The sequence below is a fragment of the Labeo rohita genome, chromosome 24 (genome assembly GCF_022985175.1).
Source record: "Labeo rohita strain BAU-BD-2019 chromosome 24, IGBB_LRoh.1.0, whole genome shotgun sequence".
NCBI classification, from domain to species: Eukaryota; Metazoa; Chordata; class Actinopteri; order Cypriniformes; family Cyprinidae; genus Labeo; species Labeo rohita.
In genome coordinates this window covers 21,065,324-21,083,905 of record NC_066892.1, presented here as the reverse complement: position 1 = coordinate 21,083,905, position 18,582 = coordinate 21,065,324, and the positions used below count along the sequence as shown (strand labels likewise).

Below are 18,582 nucleotides of genomic sequence, written 5' to 3'. Positions count from 1 at the left end.
CCAAGTGCAAAGCTTTATTTATTGACATGGTTAAAAACAGGCAGGGTTGAACACCAGCGAACAGGTACAGTACAGGCAAGACACAAGAGTAATCCAGGGACAGGCGGGGGTCGATCGACGGGTACTCCAGAGGGAAAGGCAAATGGGTAATCCAAACAGACAGACAATAGTCCAAACGAGGGGCGAACAGTCAGAAACAGCAAGACAAAGGGTTAATCCAAGACAGGCGATAAATCCAGGACAGGCTGCAGACAGACAGAATGAGATAAACCAGGCAAGGATCAAGACTCGGTTAACCAGACTAGAAACAAGACTTAACTAGACTCAGGAAAACTCGGAGTGGCTCTGTAATGTAGCTATCACTAGGGGAGTGATAAACTCTATACAATACTCGGCTCTAAATCATGGTGATGGCCTCGTATTTATACTGTGTATGATTGGCTGCAGCTGTGTGCATAACCAGTGAAGTGGAACATGGGAAATGTAGTCCAGGGTGACATGTAACAGTCAGTGTAGTGTGAGAGAGTGTAATAGGAGGGCGACCTCTGGTGGCGGGCAGACCAAAGACCATGGACAGGATTCATAACACTGAGCATCAAATCAGAATCGACAATCATTGTCAGGCTCAGCTGGAAGTGGTGTATTTAGGATATTTGGACAGTGGATGGTGTTTATCTTAATTCTTTTATGTTCTTTTCTTTACATCCGACATGAAGCACTTTAGCTAGTACTGTGAAGCCTGCTTCTCTCAGCAGTTTCCATCACTGCACTGTAATGATAAGGAGTTGAGAGTTGTCTTGCCTTTCTATTTGAACCTCTTTGTGGCTACTCTCCAAACCACCATTGTCAGGAATGTATTTACCGGCTATGATACAGCACTAAAAGATTAGATTGTTGAGACTGTGTGTGTTGACAGTTAATCTGTTAATGACATGTTTAAGAAACAGAAGTGCTTTCTGACATGTATCTATATGTCTCTTTCTATGTTGTAATGTGATTTAAAGGTCCAGGGAAAAAAGTTCTCACACATATATATCCAGAGTTCAACTTTTTTTTTTTGTCAAAATGTTTGTCACACCTGCTAATAGCAGATAAATCGAGAAAGGCAGCCATAAGTATACCATCTATTTTATGTACTTGTCCAAAGAAAATTTTGAAGCATTTTGTGCTTGGTGTTAATTTTAAACCAAGTACCTTGTACTTGAACGTACACTTTCTGATTTAAACACTGCTTCTGAGCATTATGGTAGGCTATTATATATTAAATAAAACAAACAAAATGCTCCATCTGTCCATTTACCCATATAACAACTCAGTAACTCATTTTAAGTAGCTGAAAGTTCCTGGGCTCCCAGCAATACCAAATGAATGAAATCTTTGTTAATGCTTAATTTTAATTAAGCTCTCTGAAATGTACGCCAATATTACCAATTAGTTTACCTTTTCATTTACCTTTATTTTCAGAGATGACTGAGTGGAGCACCCGTTGTTCTGCGTGTGTCAGTGGATGTTTCAATAACGGGCTGAACCCTATGCTGTGATTGGCTGATCAGCGGGATGCTCAGGTGCTGGAGGAGGATGCAAGCAGCTGCTGGATCTCACCATGTGTATGGGGAGAGATAGCCACTCTGAGAGGGGGGAAGAAAGCTGACTAAAAAGGGCTAATCAATTATTAGCCATTTCATTTATTCCTCAAACAATAACCGCTGCAGAAATACGCCGCTGTAAACAGACTCAAATCCTGTAAATCAGTTCGCACCAGTCGGCGCCCCGTAAGTCAAAGCGCGTGACTGTGTGTGTGCCTGCGTGGGAAATCACATATCACCGATCAATGGAAGTTAACAGAGCCAAACCCGTCTCGCTGTCCGTGCGTGGACGTCTGTAGCTTCCGAACACCCCTCGGATGTTGATTTCGCGTAAGTTTGTGCAGATGTCTCATTGATTCTGTGTGGATCCTATTGCATTAGCTCCTTAAATCGTTGATGAATGTTCAAAAGTTTGGGTGTGAATTGTACAATTCCACGGTACAATGAGAGGATGAAGAGAGGTGAATGTTTGTGTATGTGACCCGCGTGTATAATATTGCAGCCATCGATTTCTACATAGGCTATAGCTACATGCAAAGTGTGCTAGGTGCACCTGACACATTTAGTCCTCACCCTATGGCAAGCCGTTTTTACATTAATCTATTTTCTGTTTTATGCCGTTAGTATTTTCCCCCTTTGCTACTAGTCACTATCCCAGTGACAATGAAATGCAGCGTTCAGGTCATGTGGTAATTACCGTAATTCCTAGATTGTCAAGTGATGTTCAACTCTGTGCTGTTCACATCCTTGGACTGGGGATTATCCATTTCTATAGCCACAGTCAACAAAACGAACCCACGTGAAAGAGTGCTACTGGCAGCTGTAAAACACACACCTACAACATTACATTTTTATACTACTGTTAAATATTGCAGAACACAGAAAGCGTGTCTAGTAAAACTAATTACTTGTTTGTTGTTTGTTATTATTAACAACAGCAATAAATGTGCTATTGCTAACCTAAACAAACAACAAAATAATAACAGTATGAAATCTTACATATTTTTTTTTATATTATAGTACATAATAGTATCTGTATATGCAGGGATTGAAATTAACTTTTTAGTCTTACCATGGACAGCTGATATTCTTCATATTCTGTGTGGCCAGTTCAGAGCAGTGATAGAAATTAATATTTTCCAAAATGTTTAAATAGATTTTTACCTTTATAAAGCCATTTTTTTCTAAAAGGTGTGCATCATCTTTTGAGTCAAATTCTTATATTTAATCAGTCAATTATAATAATAATACATTTAGGCTGTTACCCAACAAATGAAATCAGTATAAAAAAAATTAATCTTTGCAGACATTGCATCTGAAGTGGCATTTAGATGTATTTGCACACTGTTTAACCCTTAAAATGCATGAACGTCAGAGTGCACTTCCACAGTACATTTAGCATCTGGCTCATATTCCCAATCTCAATCATATTTGCAAAACTATCATTTTCAGTGACTTCAAAATCAATTGTTTGATTGCTGGCAGCTTATTCACCACATACGCCATCAAATGACAGTTACATTTTTTTTTTTAACGGCATACAGTAATTGCTCTGCAGTATAGCCATGCTGATGATATTCTTTTGTTTTATGCCTTCGGTGATTATGAGTGAAACATCACATCATTATTGTCTATTAAACAGCTGCATGCATTGAGTCATCAGATATTTAAATATTTTTTGCGCAGAAAAAATATACTTTTCTCTCTAGCTCTCTACTTCTCTCTCTAGCGACCCAAAAGACTTTTTATAAAAAATGAATCAGAAAACAGACATTCCTTTAAATTGTATTATTTTTTCTTTTTATATTGTTTCTAAGAAAGTTGATGTCTAACTTTAAAAGGGAGAGGGAGAGGGTAGTTTGGAATGATTTTTCTTGGTGAAACAGAGCAAAAACAGCCAATATGGTGTCTAAAACGTAAGTCTCTTATTGTTTATTGAACTGTTGTATAAAATCAATATCACATTTGTAACCATGCTGATTTTTGAAGAAAAAACTGCACTCTTCGTATGAATAACTATATGAAATGATATAAATATATTGGGGTGTGCACAAATAGTCTAACATTCGAATATTCGGTCTGTAAATATTATTTAAAAAATAAAAACACCATTCAGCTTTTACTATTGAGTTGATTTGCGTGCTGTAAATGCAGGGAATCCATGATAAATCCTAAGCATTTATAACTAAATGCACTGGGTGGCACTGCAGAGCGTGTTAACAAGTTGATAGATCTCAGAATGTCGTTATCTGCCTCACGAGGTTTGGAATTACGTTGATCAAAATGATCATACTAAATGATCTGACAAAATGTAATTGCTTCTGGTGAAATTAATTAGTTAAACTTATTTATCATAATATCACCACCACAATGAGAAATCACATGAAATCCAAACACAGTCGACTAAGGAAAGATAGCTGTCCATCACTGCATTCACGACTGCAGATAAGCGCAGCTGAACCCAAGTGGGCTGAGAACAGAGCAAATCTGATAGTGACGTGATCATTCATACATATAAAAAGTTTCCTGGAGGGAGAGTAGTTTAACACAAAGCGCAAAGAAACAGCACAGTTATCTTTGTCAGCACGCATTCTTATTTTTATCAAACTGAGGAACAAACTTTCACCCGAGCATGTGGATATTACTGTTTTTCTCAGCATTAACATGTGAAACAATGTAAACACAGGCAGACTTGAGTATATTGAGATGTATGTTAATTGTCACTGTCTGGATTGGATTTTTCAGTTTTCTCCGCTTGAGCTTGCATTTGTTAATTTTTGTTTACACGTTTTCAAACAAAATAAAACCTTGAGATACTTAAGTAAGATCTACTTGTGCCTGGCCGAATCGACTCCAAATCAGTTGGACCGTCTGAGGGTGGAGCCTCCTCTCGCCCCAAAGCAAAATCTGTCGTGATAGAGAATCGGCCACATGATTGAGATCGCCCGGAATGTGAGTGGCATGCAGAGTTTTGAGTCTGTGCTGGCTCCAAAGTAGGAGATGGCGGACCAGTTGTGACATGCGAAATGAGCATACACCTCCCTGGTGGTTCATGTACGCCACAGTCACTGTGTTGTCTGTACAGACCAACATGCTTGCCCTGAACCAAAGGTCGGAACCTCTTCAGGGCCAGAAGCACTGTCAACAACTCGAGGCAGTTGATATACCAGAGCAGGTGAGGGCCTGTCCAGACCCCTGAGGCTACCCGCCCGTTGCATACGGCGCCCCAGCCTTTCTTGGAAGCATCTGTTGTGACAATGATGCATCTGGACACTTGTTCCAAGGGTACCCCTGACCGCAGGAACGAAATGTCTTCCCAAGGGCTGAAGATTTTGCACCACGATGGTGTGATGTTCACACGGTATGTGCCTCGGCGCCATGCCATTCTCGGGACTCAGGTATGAAGCCAGTTCTGTAGCGGTCTCATGTGCATCAGGCCCAGCGACGTGACCGCGGCTGAGGATGTCATGTGCCCCAGGAGCCTCTGAAAGTATTTCAGGGGGACCGCTGTTCTGAATCTGAGTGCTCTCACGCAGTTCAGCACTGACTGTGCACACTCTTGGGAAAGACTTGAAGTCATATCGACCGAGTCCAGTTCCACACTGAGAAAAGAGATACTCTGCACAGGGGAGAGTTTGCTCTTTTCCCAGAGGATCTCCCTGGTGGGGGAGATTGTCTGAACTAACTCGCTGTTTCAGAACACAAGGGGAATGGAGCCGGAATGGAGCCGAACCCAACGCTCATCCCCTCGTCGAGTGTGGATCCAGGCAGGTCAAATGGTCCCTCTCCTCTGGGCTGCCTGTCTCAGGAACGCTTTGAAGCCTGACAAGGGTTCCTTGTGGCCTGTGGACGGGCTGGCGGTGCCACCTTCCTGTGAGAGCTGGACTGCTGGGCAAGTCTAGCTGCAGGACTGGCTTGCTGCGGGGCCTGAGCTGCTCTTGCAGGGGGCCTCCCTCGGCGTGGAGCAGGTGGAGGCTGCTGCCTCGGCTGGTGCTCGCTGTATGTCGAGGCAGGATGTGTTTAATGGCCTCCGTTTACTTCTTTGCCATAGAGAACTGCTGGGCAAATTCTTCCACGGTATCGCCAAAGAGACCAACCTGGGTAATGGGAGCGTCGATAAAACAAACTTTTTCTCAGCATCTCACATCTCCGCCAGGTTTAGACACAGGTGGCGCTCCTGGACCACCATAGTGGACATTGCCCTCCTCAGCACCTGCGCTGTGACCTTCGTAGCTCGGAGAGCATAGTCGGTCGTGGAACGCAGCTCCTGCAGTCGAGGAACACCCTCGTGCAGATCTTTCAATACCTTGGCTTGATAGACCTGCAGGATAGCCATGGCACGCAGCAAACTTACAAGCCCTGGACGGGAGCCTTGGGCGGCCCCTCCAGGTGACGGTGTTTTGCGGGCAAAGATACATCGCAACCGCTCAGCTTCAGATGGCTCACACCCTCCCTCCGATGCTGCAGAATTCCCCTCCTCCTCAGCAGGAGCTCTGAATAAAAGATCCAGTCTGTACTGAGACGAACTTTCAAAATCATCCGGAAGCTTGACCGGTGAGCACACAGGGTGAGCAGTTTGTGGGGCGGTACCCGGCGAAACGTCACTCATTTCGCCTCCCTCTTCTCCAACTCACATTGCTGCGGCCTCATAACCGGAAGTAGAAGGACCGGAACGGGAAGCAGTTGGAGCGAGCTGCGGCCTCTTAACAAAGAACACGGCTCTCGAGCAGAGTGTACTCAAGGGCATGTCCACGCAAGCCTGACAATTACCCTCAACGAGTGCTGCGTCAGCATGTTCACGGCCCAAACAGTGAACACAGCGATCGTGTCGATCATTAAAGGAAAGGTGGAAACCGCAACCAGAAGGACACGGACGGAAAGGCATTATGTAAACATACAATCCATACTGTGTAGCTCTTTTAGAGAAAATTTGCTCTTTCAGAAGAGAATCTTCTCTTGTTGATCGTCGTCAAAGCACCGAGGGGACTCTCACAACACTTAGCTGTGTTAGAGAAGTGAGAGACTGCTGCCTGTGCTGTAGATCCAACGACAAAGAGGTGAATGATGCCACTTCTCACACAGAGACGCTGCATTTGGCTCCGAAAAAAGAGTGAGCAGATCCTGCGCTGCCTTTTTATACCCGGATGTCCAGGGCGTGGCCAGCTATCCAAAATCTGTACACCCAATTTCATTGGCCTTTTCTCAAAGTTTTCAGAGGTGTTTGGGCTCTCAAGAGCGACCCCTAGTGTCTTCACTTGACACAACGTCAGAGTGATTGACAGAGAGGGAACTCCCAGTTCACAAGTTGTAATTACGACTTTGACAAGGACATGAACGCTTTTTACAAGATGGTATCTCGTAATTACAGTAATTACGATATGGCACGAATTCACCTTTACTAGCTGATTTTTGCCAATCTGTAGTCCAAGTATAGAATATTTACTTCTGACGATTATCAAATTATTGCTGGTACCTGCAGTATTTCAGTTTTCACTAGTTGAATAGATGCTACTATGTAGGGTAGAGTGGGGGGGAAACTTTTTTTTACTTTTTTAATTTATTTTTTGTGAAAGAAAAGTTAAATGTGTCCAGAATAGTTATCATAGTTTTAGTGACAATAGCCCTATTCGGACTGTAATTGTTTCTCATGGGGAGTTAAGTTATTTTCAGAGTTTACAGGGGTAGTCAGTGATTTTATTGCTTTCTGAATCCAGAATGTCAGTGTTTATCTCTCACCACTCGTGTAAAAATCCCCATCCGAACTACCTACTGCTTTTTGACAATTTAATTAATTTAGTAATTCATTTGGTAATTTAATTGCATCCAAATCCACATCTCTGAGTTTACAAGAAGAAATAGATTCAAAATCAAATTAAGTCTTTTTTGACCGCTACCAAACACCGTACGATAACCGTACTTTCCTGTAATTTGCATGCATATTTATTTCTGAAATGCTGGAATGTATTTACAAGAACATTATTTCATAACTGCTCCACCACAATGAGTGGGAGCAGAAAGAGAAGAAAAGCATGTTAACATTCAAAATGCATTTTTATTGTGGCACCAACAGGTATGCAATACAATTTTTAAATTTGCATTATATACAGCTATAACTGTATTGCATATAATTATATACAACTATAGCGCGTCTATTTTCCTATTTTTAAAAAGAGATTTTTAGATTTACGTAAAATGTGGTTATACAAGTTGTACATTTATTTATGTTTTTACAGACACTAAAACATACAATACTGACTTATTTACGGCATTTACGTGTACAATACTGACATATTTTCAGCATTTACAATACTGATGCATTGATGACACCTAAAATGTAAATTATTAATGTATGAACAACTTTGCAGACTTAGAAAGGAATCCTTATGAATAGTGAAATCGCAGCATTAATTTTATTATTTTATTTAGTTATCATATCAATGGCATTATGTTTTCAATTGCATTATTAAATTGTTTACTCATGAAATCATAACATTTCAGTCTGTTCTGTGATTTATGCTGCCATCTTGTTTAGAAGAACACATACTATCAAACAAGACTACACTTTAACCCCTTAAAACGAATAACATTTCTGCAATGGTTTAACTATTACTTATCAGGAAATATTTACTTTGTTTGCAATGGGACACAAAAGTAGGGCTGCACGATAAATTGCGATAATATCGCAATCGATATTAGGTAAAGCTGCGATATTCATGCACGCTTCTTGTCGGTGAAGCACGGTTCTGTGATCAGTAGTAAATCGCCATCCGAATGCCAGAGGGTGCTCTTGCACGGAAAATAGGCCAGGAAAATTCCTATAGCTGTAGTTGAATAAACAGAAGATTTAACTGCTTTCATTGACTCAACATGACTAATAAACACACGATTACAACAATATATGGTTTATCTGAGTTCTTCTTATTATAATTTTCCTTTTAATAAAGTATATAATAATGCAATGCTAATCGACATACCCTTTCACTGCTTAGAATACTATGAAATATGAAATATGTAAGAAGCCACATCATCTCATAGAATAATTAATTTTACTTGACTGACATTATGAAGTGAGTTTGGAGTAAAAACATGTTATTAAATGTGGTATTTTCTAGTGCTGTCAAATGATTAATGCTGATTAATCACATCCAAAATAAAAGTATTCATATAATTATATATAATATTCATATCATTAATATTATATATAAATATGTTTAATAAATATAAATATATGACTATAAATATATACATGCATGTGTGTGTATTTATATGTACATAATAAATATACACAGTACACAATATATATTATGTAAACAAATCTATTTTAAATGTGATTAATCATTTGACAGCACTAGTATTTTCACATGCTTTCAGATGGAGTGGCATTAACTACACAGAGCCATAGTTCACTGAGAAGCTATGCAAACAACTTTATTGTCGCAGTGTGATTTGATAATATCATTGTATATTATCAGTAATATCATCTGCATGGTTTTGCGTAGCTTGTCAGTGAACTTCTGAGCTCTGGGTAGTAAATGCTGCTTCATCTAAAAGCATGCATGTGATGGAGATCTACTACTGATTACAGAACCAGCTTTACTGACAAGATGCACATGGATATCGCATGTGATTTATCGCGCAGCCCTACACAAAAGGCGTTTTCTCCGACATGCTGTGACTGATAATAGAACCATAAACACACTAAAAACGGAATGTAATTACAAAAGGAATCAATTTTATTTGTGCACCGTAATATAATACGTCTAATCAAATCTAGTATAATCTCCCTTTTGAGCAACGACTGTAAACATTAACACCCGCATTGACGCGCTAGTTACAAATTCAGAAATTGCAGAGTATTGCAGGAAACTTTATGACAGGTTTTAGGAAAATCGAACGCTCATTGGTTCTCGTCTGATTTATCACAGATTGTGACATGCCGCCTTTCTGTTGAGGTGTCTTTGAATTTCAAATGTGTGTTTTCACGTAGTGGATCAAGATAACAATCTGGATAATATTTTCATTTTAAATTCTTCTCTGTACCACATACAAAACTATTGTATTCCACCAGAGACGACTACCTCTGCAAAGATAAATAATTGTGATTGCACTTATCTGTCTGTCAAGTTTTCCGTTATACTGTACAGAAATAGTTATGGTTAGGTTTACAGGTAGGAGTGGGATTAGCAAATATAAAAATATATTTTTAATGCTATATTGTTACTAAAATGGTAATTTCCCTGCATATTTTGGTCAGTTGTTTCATATTTTTTTATATTCGCTATAAAATGGGTAGGTTTAGGTTTGGGTTTAGGTTAAGGGGCCTAAAAATCTAATTCACTTATTGATAAAATGATAATAATGCGTTGATACAAATATCTTAATGATATGAAATATTCCTAAATATTTTGTAATTTTTAGCTAAAAATACGTAGCAATTTTTACGTTTAAACATTGAAATACATCCAAATAGTACATTTTAGCATGAATAAAAATGTACAAAAATGTACATTTTGTGCTTGTAAATGTTATGTATTAATATGTAATGTATAAACAATGAGACCAGACTGAATAATAAGAATACATTTTACATAATCAGTAATTTTTAATACTTTATACACATTAATAAGAATACATCTGTAAAAAAAAATAATAATTTTATTTACAGCAGACAATCATGCGACTGGCCATGTAAGCAGCACATTCCTGCTTCATAGGATCACAGAAACTTGCTTCTCCACTGTAAATAAATTGCCATCCATGAGTTTTAGCACATACTAGCCAGAATTGAGTAGCTGATATATGACCCATAAATCCTAATTGGATTCAGTAGCAACAGAATAGTTCCTTGCCACTATATCATAATAATCATTTACTGTAACACCACTGCACCATGGTATTGTGTCGGAAATGTGGGATATTCATCTCACTCAATTTTATTATATTATTAAAATAGACGTATTAAATGTATTGAAGAAAAAATTTAAAATTAACTTTTTTTATGATTAAGACATAGCGTTTGTGTATTTATACTAAATGTATTTAGTTTTTCATATAAATACCCTAAACCATATAGTTATATTTTTACCATTGAGTATTGAGTTGCTGTATGTTTGGTTTTAACTGTGGTTATCATGATCTAAATGTATACTACTATAGAAGACCAATGGTTAATTTGAATAAAACTATATATATAACATTCCTTTTCTTTTTCTGCATTTCACTTCAGCTCTTAGCTTGCGTATATTGGCATTGTGTACTGCAATTATTATTGTCTCTTATAAAAAAAAATTGCTTGTGATGTAACTTTGAATAAAATATTATGCTGAATGAATAGAAGGAAGTATAGTTTTAAGGAATAAATATTACAACAGCTTGCCATACTCACCCCTTCTGATCACAGTGATGCTACATTCTTCCTAGAGAGAGCTGGTTGTTTTTGCATTCATTCATACTTTTTGCAGTATTGCAGTATTATTTCACTTTATCGGTGTGAACCCCAGCAGACCCAGAGCTGTGTTTGTGGAAAATGTATTGTGTGAATGTAACATCTGTGTGTCACTTCATTCTGCTTCATGGTTGCGTTAGAGGTGGATATAGACAGCCCAATGAATCATCCTCTCCGCATGCATTGAGCCAACCTGCCTGCATTACTGCTTTGATTCATTTATCATACATGACAGTGTATAATGACTGATTGATGCCTGCTGTTTTCAATGCATTATTAAGACAGGGTCACAGCAGCACTTTCGGATTATTAGTGCTGTCGCGAAATAAGAGATGTGGTCATGAGAGCAGGGAGAGTTTGTGACTCTCTTTGTTTATCCAAACATTGCATGTTTATATGTTTCCATAGCTGGTTAACCATTGCATTTGTAAAACTGCCTTTTAAATATTTAATTCTGACTGGCGGATCTCAGAATTCTGTGGACAAATATTTTTATATAATGACTGTTAAACTGACTAACTGACAGCTATTCATCAAGAGAGTACAGTTCAATAGTTTTGCATTTCTCAAATTAATATTTCCTGTCCATTCATTCATTCATTTACCAAGTCATTATCTAATAATAAGTGGCATAATGTGCAGTCAGCCATGCATTATTGCAAAATAAACCTCTTCAGGGTGATACTAGACCTGCATTGGTGTTCAGTTGTTTATGTTGAGAAAATTACCAACGGACTGTCAGTTACCGCTTATGTTGACCTGAAAAAATTTTGGATAATTTTATTATAATAAATCTTAATATTTTAATGACTTGACATGGTTTGTTTGATAGATAATGTTATAGATAGAGATTTTGATCCTGTACAATACATTGAAAAAATATTTAACGTTCTAATGCAACGTTCTGCAGATTTTTACTCAAATGTTATGGTTTTAAATGTTTGTGAGCCTAAAGTGATAATTAAAATGCTGTATGTATGCTTACAAAAGGTTAGATAAGCAGAAATATGCATATGCCTAAAATATTTAGCAGTGTACTTAAAATGTCCTTGTACTCATGAGTTTTAAAATCATGGGAAACATTTGAAATGAATAGCACAATACCATGACGACTAAAGCGAGTGGCAGCTGGAATCCTGTGATCCAACTCTTTTGTGTAGTGGGAAATTGCACTCAGGATATTTCAAGCAGCTCTGAATAATGATACTTGAATCAAACACTGCAGCATGTTGAGCTGAAATGGAGGCCAGTCTGATGGATTGGGGTAGTTACATTAGAGCCTAAAAGAGAATGCGTTTTCATCCTCTTCCCAGTTCTATTATTCAGCACAGACAAACTACCCAAATGACACAGATAGCAATTACTCCACACCATGTTTCTTATTTGTAGGGGGAATTAATACCTGATTTCTTTCTAAGAAAGTGGCAGACTGCTAGTTATGAAACTGGGGCAATGCCATTAGCATAGGTGAGCTAAAAGTAGTTTATTTCTGATTACAGCTATATGGTAATTTAATAAATTAATTAATTAGCCTTCATGCAATTATGATTAACATTCTCTGAACAGTAATTGGTGGTGTTTGCTAAGGCCGACATTACTATTTCTATTGCTGTGTGTGCTACATACATGAACGATATCTCACATTTACAAACAGTAAATCAGGTAATTAATATATCTTAGTTTTGCTTTAGAGGAAAGTGCATCTGTATTCTTTTTTCCCCCTAGTAAGCTGTACCCACTAAGAGATGTTTTAGCTCTAAACAATTGAAGGTTATGTTGGGTCACTGTGTATATGCAGTTACTGCAGCTGAGATGTCTACCAGAAATTTTGATTGTGACAGTAGCCTCTAGAACAAAGCACATCCTGAGCTTGACCCACATATAACCTTTCTCTGCCAAACACAAGCTCCCCTGTGCTGTATTATTATTGCCCCTTATCCTGCCACACAGGATAAGGGGCAATAATAATTGCCCCTTGTTATTCCCAGGGGGGAATAACGGTCCCATTAAATACTTTTTATTAAATTTCTACATTTTTCAGATTACTAGCTTTGCATACTGATAGCCGATTAGCCTGTTAGCTTAGCGGAAATATTAAAGGAATATTAAATATTAAATATTAAATATTAAATATCATGGAACCCCCCTGTTTCAGCACTGGTTAGTTCTCACCACAGTTTTGAAAAATGCTGCAAAAGTGGGCGTTATGCGCTGCAGATTGGAGGGGGAAGAGGGGAGAGAGTCAACTTCGGGTTCAGACAGTTTCATTTCGCTCCCATTGAATTAACAACACAAATAAATGCACAGCCATTTGCACTCTGCAGCGAAAACATATATATGGACGCGCTGTTGCACCTCTATTAACTTTCTAAGGCCTATTTTGCGGCATTTATAATCCTTTTGATGGGTTGCGTCAAGGAGTTGTAAAAACCGCTATTACACTCACTTTATGAATGAATCGCGAACACTCTCCTTGGATCCATGAACGTTTCTCTCAGTTAATATATGCAATCTCACAGTTTTAAGCGTCTGTCATAGCAAATCAACACACACTGTTGTGAATAATTAGGCAAAGCATCTTCTCATAGGATATGAACACGCAGCCTCATGAATAATTATGAGACACCAACGCGTCATCGAAGTACTATAGTCCATTGCCACGTCACAAACTGTGACGTCAACACAATGTAGATTTTAAACCCGGAAGATGAAAATAGCACAAAAAAGCTCAAAATTAACCAGTTTTCTCTAACATTTAAAATTAACAGATGCTAACATTTTCATCTATAATGTGCAACACAAACACGTCTGCTAAAATCTCAGAAAAAGTAGTCCAGGGTTTCATGACCCTTTAAATTATTTATTTTTATTTGTATTGTTTGAGCAGACATTACAAACATGGTCCTAGATAGAATCGGCGATCCTAATCTCTACAGAACAATGTGTATGAGCAAAATAAACACTGCGGTCACTATACTATATACTATGCGGTCACTACACTATATATGTATACAGTCAATAAGATGATTTCTTCATGTCTAAGTGGATAGTTCTTGGCCAGAATAGCCGCAATGTGAACCGGACGTTGTGCTGTTTTCTCAAAAGACTGTATATGTAATACTGTAAGACTGTCTCCTATTTCACTCTCGATATATGCATAGTTAGGTAGCATCCAATTCAACTGTCAGACTGTAAATAGTTTTTTTTTCAGAGACCCTGGAAAGTTTTGCGTTGGAAATTAGCCTTCTGGATTTCTAAATAGTTACTTGCATATACAGTATGTCTTAGTGTGCGTCTTTGTCTGTATGTGTGTGTGAGTGAGGACTGTAAACAGGTGGAGTGTAATGTGATTGGTGGAGCTTAAAGGGCACAGCTGACTGAGTCATCACCCAGAGGCTGCATTTAACGTCACACACTCTCCTTCTCTTTGCCAGCATCTCTCCCCCTCTCCTTCTCTGTAATACCATCTCTGTCTCTTCCTATAATTGGCCTACCTCCTTCCACACAGTCTCCTCCTGTTTCCCATTTTATTTAGTGGCTTTTCATCAATAAGCAGCTATACACAGTATCCCCTATTATTGTGCATCGTAACAATTTGGTAAGCAGAATAAACATCTATGTATGTCCTATAAAAAACCTGGCTGATACTGACTTCCGATTTGTTTTAGTTCATAATTCTCTCAGCCTCTTTAACTTATTTGTCTCTCTCTTACTTTTCATCTCCGCTGAGCCCATTTTGAAATGTCCTCATCTCTTCCAGCCCCATGTAGGACCTTAATGAGAGAGAGAGTGTGTGTGTGAGATCTTGGTCCATAGGTAGAATTTTCCAATGACTGTAGCCTGGCTGAACACATTAATGCAGCTCCAAATCCACGTGTGCACTGTAACGGTCTTATCTCAGGCAGCCTGTTTACTTGATAAAGATAACCGACTTGTATTGCAGGAACTCTTTAGTACAAATGCATTTTATGGTTTTATGTTTGTGCATTTTTTATTTGATTTGATGCCACTACAGAAAACTTTGTTAAAAATACAGTGGCTAGTTTTTCCTCATAAGTGCTCACTGTAGCAGTCTGGTTCCAGAAAGTTGTTGAATTAATAACTAGTATCTAGTAATATCTATCTAATATCAGATAAGACCTTACCAGATTGAGAATTTGCTTCATCTGAGGCTGAGACTAAAAGGGAAAACAAAATATCCAGTCTTTTATTGCTCTCCAGATTGGTCGGCCAGCACTTAAGAGGTAACAACAAGTTTATGTCTAAAATAAAGCTATTGTATAAATGTGTGACCTCAATACTGGAATTTCAAGTATTTGTTATTGTGAAAGTTGATCCCTTTCAATCCCATGAAATCCAACAAGCATTTGTCAGTTCATACAGAATGACTTTAATTTTCTTCTTACTTCTCAGTGACGTCCAGGCTTTATCTGCAAAGTCTTTAAAGGCCAACCATTTGTGATTCCAGCGTCTTGACCTTTGACCCTTGACTCCGAAGCAGTGATGGGACGTAAACTGGACCTGTCTGGTCTGAGCAATGATGAAGCGGAGCATGTGCTCAGAGTGGTACAGAGAGACATGCATCTCCGTAAGAAGGAAGAGGAAAGGCTCAGGTAACAGCACGCGTGAGTGTGAGACCTCAGTGAAGATTTCATTTTATTTTAATTCGCCTGGCAGTTCTGAAGCCTCATTTATTGAAAATGGTGAAAATGTTGTCATCATTTGTTCTTATGCTATTTTATGGTGCCTGAAGATGTGTTGTGGCATGTTTGATGTTTTGCAGTCAGCCATGATGTAATGTTTTTAAATGTTTTGGATTGCTTTTAAATGTGAAATTTATTAGCTACAGTAGAAAGCAAGTAACTACTTAAATTTAACTCTGTTTCTTAGAGCAAATCATATTGTTTTAGAGTACTTCAAATATGGTATATAAATCATATGGGCAGCTGTTCTGGTAATTTAAACAGTTAAACAGAAACTGACCCAAAAAGCAAATTTATGTGCAGTTGATGCTAGTAAGTGATGACAATTTTAATTTGACCATGAACTTTTAATGTAATGTGAAATGTGAAATGCAATATGACAGTTCATATACTGCTTCCATGCTACACTTTTCTGCTATCTGTCTTTATTTATTGATGCTGCTGGTCAACTACTTCTCCCTTTTTTCTCTTTTTTGTCTATTTGGTGCATTCAGCAACACTCTACAATTGTGCACTCTGGAGAGAATAACTAATCACAGGGCTGTCACTGTGATGTATGATATTTATGTTCTGAAGCTATGTAACATTGTTGCTAATACATTTCCTGGCTAAAGTGCACATGCAACAGTAAAACTTTTCTTATTCTTTTGGAAAGCTGAAGCACTCTAAACCAATGTCAGCACTTTAGTTCGGCAGTTTGCATGCCAAGAGATTTTCCATGAGGCTTTGTTTCTGTCAGAGCTCATTTTTGTAGGGTTAGATAGTTAGAGGGCAAAGGTTATGGATCTTGAAATTGCTCAGTGTTGTAATTGTTTTGAGCATTGTCAGACTTGACTCACTTTTTTTTTGGTGACTCAACATCATATCATAAACCCTTAAAGGGGGTCTATGGCATGTTGTTTGTATGAAAATATGAAAAAAAATGTTTAATGTCCAGTTTCTTATAAGGGCTTTGTGAGCTAGCTGGCAGTGAAGAGTATAGTCTGTCATTCAAATCTTTAATTGTGGCTTTCAAACAGACTTTAACTACTCTGTGCAGTTTTAAAAGCAGCCATAATTTGTCATACATATCATCATAAAAGTGTTCTATCATCAGCTAGATTCTGCAGTACTAGCCCATGTGCTGAAAATATTTTTATTGGCCCTTTTTCCGCTCTTTGTTTGTATATCAGTATATTTATTTTGTATGTATGTCTGATTATTCTTGCATGCATATAGGATGTGTTAAATTTTAATAAGTACTAGCATGTCAATAATACTAAAATATCATTACAAAAAATAGTATGTCATACTATCTTAGAATTCAGCCTGTCCCTATGATGCCTTAAAAAACTTTGTAGGTAAGCATCTCACAACGTGCTTTAACAAGTGATCATGTCTGGAGTGCTAAGCGATTGTTTAGACACTTGCCTTTATTGCAGTGATCCAGAATAATCCTCATATAAAACACATATTCTGTATTTCCAGTATCTTAGAAATAAGCAGAGCTGACAATCAACTGTGAACTTTGTGCAAAATGACCATCTTTGATAAAGGTCATGACTTTTCTCCTCAGCTGTAAATAGCCAATCAGGCACCTGGTAGAGAGTGGCACTGTGTCATCCTGAAATGTGTTTGACTGTTGATCAAACACCAGATGGCCCATTTGAAAAACATAAGGAAGTACACACACTCTCTCTCTCTTTCATGCTGGGATGAGTGGTCTGATGTCCTTGTACTGCATATCTACAAAGGAGCTCAGAAAAAAAAAACAAAAAAAAAAACTCAGGTGTGTGTTTATAATCGAGCACTATTCAGATGGTAATTGTTTCTCTCAGTGTGACTGTAAAAGAACGTTTGAATGGCACCAGGATGAAACTCATGTATTCGGAAAGCAATTAATTCACAGGGAGACAAGGAGTTGTGACATCATATTATTACATTTAAATGTACTTTATTCCTGTGATGCCAAACAAACATAGAAACGTAGTTAACATATTGCTGAAACACTTTACAAAGACTCTGAACTATGTAGTACTGAATTGTGGAGTAATACCGTTAAATAGGTTTTCCCCAATTTTGTGTTCTAGATTTTTTAGGTGGGCCTGAAATCATGTCTCAATAATGCAGTGGAGCAACTGAACATATTCCCTCCCCTAACATTATGAGAGGTGTGTTTAACTTGAAGCAGCGCTGTGCAGACCAATCGTTGTAGGACATCAAATACAGTTAGAGCTATAGAGAGCAGATATGTTCAGTACGCATGTTTCACTCTGTTTTTAGCCATCATCACTGCACGATGTGACGCTCCGTTTGTGGCCCATGCGAACGCTCCTCATATACAGCTTACGCTCAATGGAAAGTCCTCTCAATTATTAAAAAAACATTTTCGTCCAAGTGCATCCAGAATTTTTGTTTTCGTCCCAGAATTTTCATTTCAGTGCATCCCTAATACTTTTATTCAGCACTGCATTAAAATAATCAAAAGTGACAGTAAAAAAAAATAAAAATAAAAAAAAAATAATATATATATATATATATATATATATAATGTTATGATTACAATTACAAGATTTATTTTAAAATAAATGCTGTTTTTTTTTAAAAACTATCTATTCATCAAAGAGTTCTGTAAAAAAATGTTAAAAATATTAGGCATTAAAATATTTGATAGTAATAAGAACCATTATTAATAATTGAGCAAGGATAATAATTGATAATAACTGAGCAAATCAGCATATTAGAATGATTTTTGAAGGATTGTGTGACACTGAAGACTAGAGTAATGAATGCTTAAAATTCAACTTCGCCATCACAGGAATAAATTACACTTTTAATGTTTTTACTGTATTTTTTATTTTAAAAAATG

The 18,582-nt window shown here is 37.7% G+C and overlaps 1 protein-coding gene across 3 annotated transcripts in view; it reads left to right on the top strand.

Moving 5' to 3' along the window:
- The first annotated feature begins 1,474 nt into the window (after positions 1 to 1,474).
- myripb (myosin VIIA and Rab interacting protein b) overlaps positions 1,475 to 18,582 on the top strand; it is a 188,520-nt gene continuing 171,412 nt past the window's right edge. For 2 of the 3 annotated variants that reach the window (XM_051098065.1, XM_051098061.1), the window contains exons 1-2: positions 1,475 to 1,916; positions 15,445 to 15,644. In XM_051098065.1, the coding sequence (XP_050954022.1) occupies positions 15,535 to 15,644 (110 nt within the window). In that variant the 5' untranslated portion in view covers positions 1,475 to 1,916; positions 15,445 to 15,534. Of the gene's footprint in view, positions 1,917 to 15,444; positions 15,657 to 18,582 lie in introns of those variants that run through there. The other variant, XM_051098062.1, reaches the window with a different exon arrangement.